The 7,487-nt window shown below is 47.1% G+C and overlaps 1 protein-coding gene across 1 annotated transcript in view; it reads left to right on the forward strand.

Annotated features, from left to right (window-relative positions):
* TIA1 (TIA1 cytotoxic granule associated RNA binding protein) overlaps positions 1-7,481 on the forward strand; it is an 11,018-nt gene extending 3,537 nt beyond the window's left edge. The window contains exons 3-11 of the mRNA XM_031065172.1: positions 1-8; positions 909-963; positions 1,575-1,662; positions 2,003-2,078; positions 2,648-2,756; positions 3,214-3,309; positions 3,749-3,969; positions 5,827-5,966; positions 7,313-7,481. The exon at positions 1-8 is cut by the window's left edge and continues 82 nt beyond it. Coding sequence (XP_030921032.1) covers positions 1-8; positions 909-963; positions 1,575-1,662; positions 2,003-2,078; positions 2,648-2,756; positions 3,214-3,309; positions 3,749-3,969; positions 5,827-5,966; positions 7,313-7,424 — 905 coding nt within the window. The 3' untranslated portion in view covers positions 7,425-7,481. The remainder of the gene's footprint in view (positions 9-908; positions 964-1,574; positions 1,663-2,002; positions 2,079-2,647; positions 2,757-3,213; positions 3,310-3,748; positions 3,970-5,826; positions 5,967-7,312) is intronic.
* Positions 7,482-7,487: the final 6 nt, after the last annotated feature.

Genomic DNA, 7,487 nt, shown 5'->3' on the forward strand with positions numbered 1-7,487 from the left:
TGGGTAAGGTAAGCGGCCCTGCTCCGGGGTGAGTCTGGGGCACAGCGGGCTGTGCCAGGGGCAAATCCTGGTGGGAGAGGCTGTGCCAGGGGCAAATCCTGCTGGGAGAGGCTGTGCCAGGGCAAATCCTGCTGGGAGAGGAGGGGACATGCTGCAAATGTGGGACTCTGCCTTTGGAGCGGAGATCTCAGTGAGACACAGCTCAGAACAGGAGTTCAGGGCGTTGGGAGAAGTTCAGGATGTTGGGAGAAGGAGTTCAGGGCGTTGGGAGGAACGTGGAGCTGAGGATGTGGAGCTGGAAGGACAATCCTGCAATTCCAGCAGGGTTGGGTTGGAAGGCCCCTCTGGAGATGATCCCCAGCCAAAGGTCGTTCAGAGCAGTGCACAGGGTAGAGTCCAGCAGGGTTTTGGTGTCTGCTGAGAAGGAGCTCCCATAGCCTGTTCCAGGCCTCCAAGGAAAGTTTTCCTTCCTATTTTCCCTCACATTTTCCTTCTTTTTTCCTGATGTTCAGGTAGAACTTCCCATCTTTCAGTCCCTGCCCTGTCACTGGGCAGCTGTGATCAGAGTCTGTCCCCATCCCGTTCACAATCACCCTTGAGACATTTGAAGCCGTTCCCTGTATCCTGTCCCTCTGTCCCCTGTGCCCAATCCCTCTCCAGCTCTCCTGGAGCCCCTTTAGGCCCTGCTGGAATGTGCTGGAAGCTCTCCCCGGAGCTTGTCCTCTCCAGGTGAACCCCCCCAGAGCAGGGGAGCTGCTCTGTTAATTTAAGAACAAACCCTCTCCCTAGAAAAATATCTTAAACTTGAGTTTGAGCCCCAGCCTTGCCCTGTAGGGTCAGGTTTGAGCACTGGAGGTGTCTGAGCTTTTTGGGATTTGCCAGATCTGATGTGTGATTGCCATTTGCAGGAGGTGAAAGTGAACTGGGCCACCACCCCCAGCAGCCAGAAGAAAGACACCAGCAGTAAGTGTCACCTGAGCAAGTTGTGAAACAGAAATGCAGCACACAGAGCTCTGTGGGAATGGTTTTCATTGGAATCCTAATTGTTTATTGTGTTTGTGTTAATTAAACTTCAGGGCAAATCTGATCTTTGCCATCACACAGCGTTCACAAGGTAATTGTGTCTTTTTAACAACAAATTGTGGATCTCCAGGGTGTTCCCTGAAGCTAAGTTTGGGGGTTTTTTGTTTGTTTTCCATTGAATTTTTATGGAAAAATTCCATTAAATTCCCTTCCATTTCTCTGTAGCATCAGGAAGGGATTTGGTGCAAATCTGTGGGCAGTTGGGAATTAAAACCCAAAATGCCTCGTTCTGGATTTTTGAGGCACATTGAGCATCTCCCTCAAGGAGCATCCAGAAGGGCTCCATCACTCCCAGCAATTTCTGTGGGGAAATTCTTGGAATTTCAGGCTGGTGGGGCTAAACCCCATCAGTGCCTGCATTTTAATAATCTATTTTGAATAACAGCTGAGTTTTAATAAAGGGGTTTTTAAGAAGAGGTTTTTTTTTCCCCTCTGCTCTGCTCAGAGGGCATCTTCAACCACTGAACCCTCCTTTCTCTTTTCCCCCCAAGACCATTTCCACGTCTTTGTGGGAGACCTCAGCCCTGAGATCACAACTGAGGACATCAAAGCAGCCTTTGCTCCCTTTGGAAGAATCTCGTAAGTCCTTTTGTGGGGCAGCTCAGGGTCTGTGTCCTGAGTGGGGACAGCTTTGTGCCGAGTGAGTGACACTGCAGGGACAGCAGTGCTCACACAGCAGATCCTTTATCCCACCTGGTTTGCTTTCCCATCAAAATTTGCATCTGCCCACAGCCCAAAAAGCCCAAAACCAAATTGACCTGAGAATTAAAGAATTCGGTTAATAGGCAACACATGCCTTTCAATTCCTACTTTTTCGTTTTTATTTTTATTTTCTGTAATTCCTATTGAAGGTTTGCAATGAGCAGGTGGAATATGATGGCAAATAAATCAGATTTTAAAAGTTCCCTTTGTGCTTCAGGGATGCACGGGTGGTCAAGGACATGGCCACGGGCAAGTCCAAGGGCTACGGCTTCGTCTCCTTCTTCAACAAATGGGTGAGAGAACTTTGGTCCCTTCCTCAAAAATGGGTAAAAACCCTTATTTCCCTCTTAATAAATGGGTAAAATCCTTTATTTCCCTCTTTAATAAATGGATGAGAGATCTTTGGTTCCTTCCCCAAAAATGGGTAAAATCTCTTCTTTCCCTCTTCAATAAGTGGGTGAAATCCCTTCATTTCCCTCATCAATAAATGGGTAAAATCCCTTCATTTTCATCTTAATAAATAGGTGAGAGATCTTTGGTTCCTTCCCCAAAAATGGGTAAAATCTCTTCTTTCCCTCTTCAATAAGTGAGTGAAATCCCTTCATTTCCCTCTTAATAAATGGGTAAAGTCTTTTATTTCCCCCTTTAATAAATGGATGAGAGATCTTTGTTTCTTTCCTCAAAAAATGGTAAAAACTCAAGAGGGCCCTGGGGTCCCTCCCCTGGCCCTGTCCCACAGGAGGGGTTGGGACACGCCAGGGTCACTCAGGAGGGACCTGGGGTCCCTCCCCCGGCCCTGTCCCACAGGAGGGGTGCCAGCAGTGGGGTCAGTGGGGTTTTTCTCTCCCTGTGTCCCCTGCAGGACGCCGAGAACGCCATCCAGCAGATGGGGGGCCAGTGGCTGGGGGGCCGGCAGATCAGGACCAACTGGGCCACCAGGAAACCTCCAGCTCCCAAGAGCACCTATGAGGGTAGGTGCCCACCCTGTGCCCTGCCAGCTCCTGGCGTGGGGGCTCCCAGAGTGTTTGGGGTGGGAAGGACCTCAGAGCCCATCCCACCCCACCCCTGCCTTGGGCAGGGACGCCTTCCCCAGTGCCAGGGCGCTCCAAGCCCTGCCCAGCCTGGCCTTGGACACCAACAGAGATGGGGCAGCTGCTCTGGGAATTCCATCCCAGCCCCTCCTCACCCTCATTCCTTCCCCAAATCACATTTAAATCTCCCTTTCCCAGTTTGAACTATTCCCTGTGTCCTGTTCCTCCATCCATGTCCCCAAGCTCTCCTGGAGCCCCTTCAGGCCCTGGAAGGGCTCTGAGGTGTCTCTGTAAAGATTTGGAGGTCATTCCCAGCAATCCTGTGCCAGTCAGGACTGGAATTCCCCCCCGGTTCCTGTCCCAGCCCTTTGAAAACCCCAAACCCAATCTCTTGCAGCAAACACCAAACAATTGTCCTACGACGAGGTGGTCACTCAGTCCAGCCCCAGCAACTGCACCGTGTACTGCGGGGGGGTCACCTCGGGCCTCTCAGGTACGTGTGGCCCCGCCCACCCCTGCCAGCCCCGCCCCTGCCAGCGCGGGTGCCTCACCTGCTGGCTGGCTGGCTGGCTGTCTGGCCTTCCCCATATTACCAGTAAATATTTCCAATAAATATTCCCAATAAATATTCCCAATAAATATCCCAGTAAATATTTCCAATAAATATTCCCCATATTACCAGTAAATATTTCCAATAAATATTCCCAATAAATATTTCCAATAAATATTCCTAATAAATATCCCAATAAATATTCCCAGTAAATATTTCCAATAAATATCTCAGTAAATATTCCCAATTAATATCCCAATCAATATCCCAATAAATATTCCCAATAAATATCCCAATCAATACCCCAACCAATATTCCCAATTAATATCCCAATCAATATCCCAATCAATACCCTATTCAATATCCCAATCAATATTCCCAGTAAATATTTCCAATCAATATCCCAATAAATATTTCCAATCAATACCCCAATCAATCAATACCTCAATCAATATCCTCATCAATCAATACCCCCCCAGGTTCAGTTCCCATGAGAGCGCTGCCCACGCCATCGTCTCCGTCAACGGCACCACCATCGAGGGCCACGTGGTCAAGTGCTACTGGGGCAAGGAGACCCCCGACATGGCCAGCCCTGTGCAGCAGGTGCTAATTAACTGCTAATTAACCACTGCTAATTGGCTGGGAGCTGGGAGTGACAGGGAGGGAGGGAGGGAGGGAGGGATGGATGGATGGATGGATGGAGGGATGATGGATGGATGGATGGATGATGGACGATGGATCCATGGATGGATGGATGGATGGATAGATGATGGATGGATGGATGGATGATGGACGATGGATCCATGGATGGATGGATGGATGGATAGATGATGGATGGATGGATGGATGATGGACGATGGATCCATGGATGGATGGATGGATGGATAGATGATGGATGGATGGATGGATGATGGACGATGGATCCATGGATGGATGGATGGATGGATAGATGATGGATGGATGGATGGATGATGGACGATGGATCCATGGATGGATGGATGGATGGATAGATGATGGATGGATGGATGGATGATGGACGATGGATCCATGGATGGATGGATGGATGGATAGATGATGGATGGATGGATGGATGATGGACGATGGATCCATGGATGGATGGATGGATGGATAGATGATGGATGGATGGATGGATGATGGACGATGGATCCATGGATGGATGGATGGATGGATAGATGATGGATGGATGGATGGATGATGGACGATGGATCCATGGATGGATGGATGGATGGATAGATGATGGATGGATGGATGGATGATGGACGATGGATCCATGGATGGATGGATGGATGGATAGATGATGGATGGATGGATGGATGATGGACGATGGATCCATGGATGGATGGATGGATGGATAGATGATGGATGGATGGATGGATGATGGACGATGGATCCATGGATGGATGGATGGATGGATAGATGATGGATGGATGGATGGATGATGGACGATGGATCCATGGATGGATGGATGGATGGATAGATGATGGATGGATGGATGGATGATGGACGATGGATCCATGGATGGATGGATGGATGGATAGATGATGGATGGATGGATGGATGATGGACGATGGATCCATGGATGGATGGATGGATGGATAGATGATGGATGGATGGATGGATGATGGACGATGGATCCATGGATGGATGGATGGATGGATAGATGATGGATGGATGGATGGATGATGGACGATGGATCCATGGATGGATGGATGGATGGATAGATGATGGATGGATGGATGGATGATGGACGATGGATCCATGGATGGATGGATGGATGGATAGATGATGGATGGATGGATGGATGATGGACGATGGATCCATGGATGGATGGATGGATGGATAGATGATGGATGGATGGATGGATGATGGACGATGGATCCATGGATGGATGGATGGATGGATAGATGATGGATGGATGGATGGATGATGGACGATGGATCCATGGATGGATGGATGGATGGATAGATGATGGATGGATGGATGGATGATGGACGATGGATCCATGGATGGATGGATGGATGGATAGATGATGGATGGATGGATGGATGATGGACGATGGATCCATGGATGGATGGATGGATGGATAGATGATGGATGGATGGATGGATGATGGACGATGGATCCATGGATGGATGGATGGATGGATAGATGATGGATGGATGGATGGATGATGGACGATGGATCCATGGATGGATGGATGGATGGATAGATGATGGATGGATGGATGGATGATGGACGATGGATCCATGGATGGATGGATGGATGGATAGATGATGGATGGATGGATGGATGATGGACGATGGATCCATGGATGGATGGATGGATGGATAGATGATGGATGGATGGATGGATGATGGACGATGGACCCACGGGTTGATGGATGGCTGGTGATGGATCCCCGGGTGGGTTCCCGTCTCTGACCGTGCCCGTGTGTCCCAGGGCCAGCTGAGCTACCCGCCGGCCTACGGGCAGTGGGGGCAGTGGTACGGCGGTGCCCAGCTGGGCCAGTACGTGCCCAACGGATGGCAGGTGCCCACCTACGGCGTGTACGGCCAGGCCTGGAGCCAGCAGGGCTTCGGGTGAGTCCTGAGGGCCTCCAGCCCAAATTTACCCCAAATTTACCCCAAATTTACCCCTTTGGGAAGGGATCCTTGTACCTCAGACCCACAGCAGGGTGGGGACATCCCACTGAGGTGGGGAATCCCTAAAGGATTTTTTTCTCCCCCAAACCCTTTCCCCACAATCTTCAAGCCTTTTTTAGCAATCCCGAAAGGATATTTATTTAATTTAGCAATCCCTAAAGGATTTTCATTTAGCAATCTCTAATGGATTTTTATTTAGCAATCCCTGAAGGATTTTTATTTAGTTTAACAATCCCTAAAGGATATTTGATTAATTTAGCAGTCCCTAAAGGATATTTTAGCACTCCCTAAAGGGTTTTTATTTAATTTAGCAGTCCTTAAAGGATTATTTAACAATCCCTAAAGGATATTTTAGCAATCCCTGAAGGATATTTTAGCAGTCCCTAAAGGATTTTTATTCAATTTAGCAGTCCCTAAAGGATATTTATTTAATTTAGCAATCCCTAGAGGATATTTTAACAATCCCTAAAGGATATTTTGGCAACTCCTAAAGGATATTTATTTAATTTAGCAATCCCTAGAGGATATTTTAACAATCCCTAAAGGATATTTATTTAATTTAGCAATCCCTAGAGGATATTTTAACAATCCCTAAAGGATATTTATTTAATTTAGCAATCCCTAGAGGATATTTTAACAATCCCTAAAGGATATTTATTTAATTTAGCAATCCCTAGAGGATATTTTAACAATCCCTAAAGGATATTTATTTAATTTAGCAATCCCTAGAGGATATTTTAACAATCCCTAAAGGATATTTATTTAATTTAGCAATCCCTAGAGGATATTTTAACAATCCCTAAAGGATATTTATTTAATTTAGCAATCCCTAGAGGATATTTTAACAATCCCTAAAGGATATTTATTTAATTTAGCAATCCCTAGAGGATATTTTAACAATCCCTAAAGGATATTTATTTAATTTAGCAATCCCTAGAGGATATTTTAACAATCCCTAAAGGATATTTATTTAATTTAGCAATCCCTAGAGGATATTTTAACAATCCCTAAAGGATATTTATTTAATTTAGCAATCCCTAGAGGATATTTTAACAATCCCTAAAGGATATTTATTTAATTTAGCAATCCCTAGAGGATATTTTAACAATCCCTAAAGGATATTTATTTAATTTAACAGTCCCTAAAGGATATTATAACAATCCCTAAAGGATATTTTAGCAATCCCTAAAGGATTATTTACCAATCCCTAAAGGATATGTCTGTACTTTAGCCCTCCCCAAAGGATTCTTTCCCACTCCCCGATGTGTGTTTGCCCCGCGCAGGCAGAGCCAGCCGTCGCCGCCCTGGCTGGCGCCCGGTTTCAGCGTGCAGGGCCAGAACGGCGCCGTGGTGCCCGCCCAGCCCGGCTTCCGCGTGGGCTTCGAGACCCCCTGAGCCCCCCTGAGCGCCGAGATCGAACCGAGCCCCTCCCTCGTCACCCCAAAACCACCCAGCTGC

This window comes from Geospiza fortis, unplaced genomic scaffold (genome assembly GCF_000277835.1).
Source record: "Geospiza fortis unplaced genomic scaffold, GeoFor_1.0 scaffold109, whole genome shotgun sequence".
In the NCBI taxonomy this organism is placed as follows: Eukaryota; Metazoa; Chordata; class Aves; order Passeriformes; family Thraupidae; genus Geospiza; species Geospiza fortis.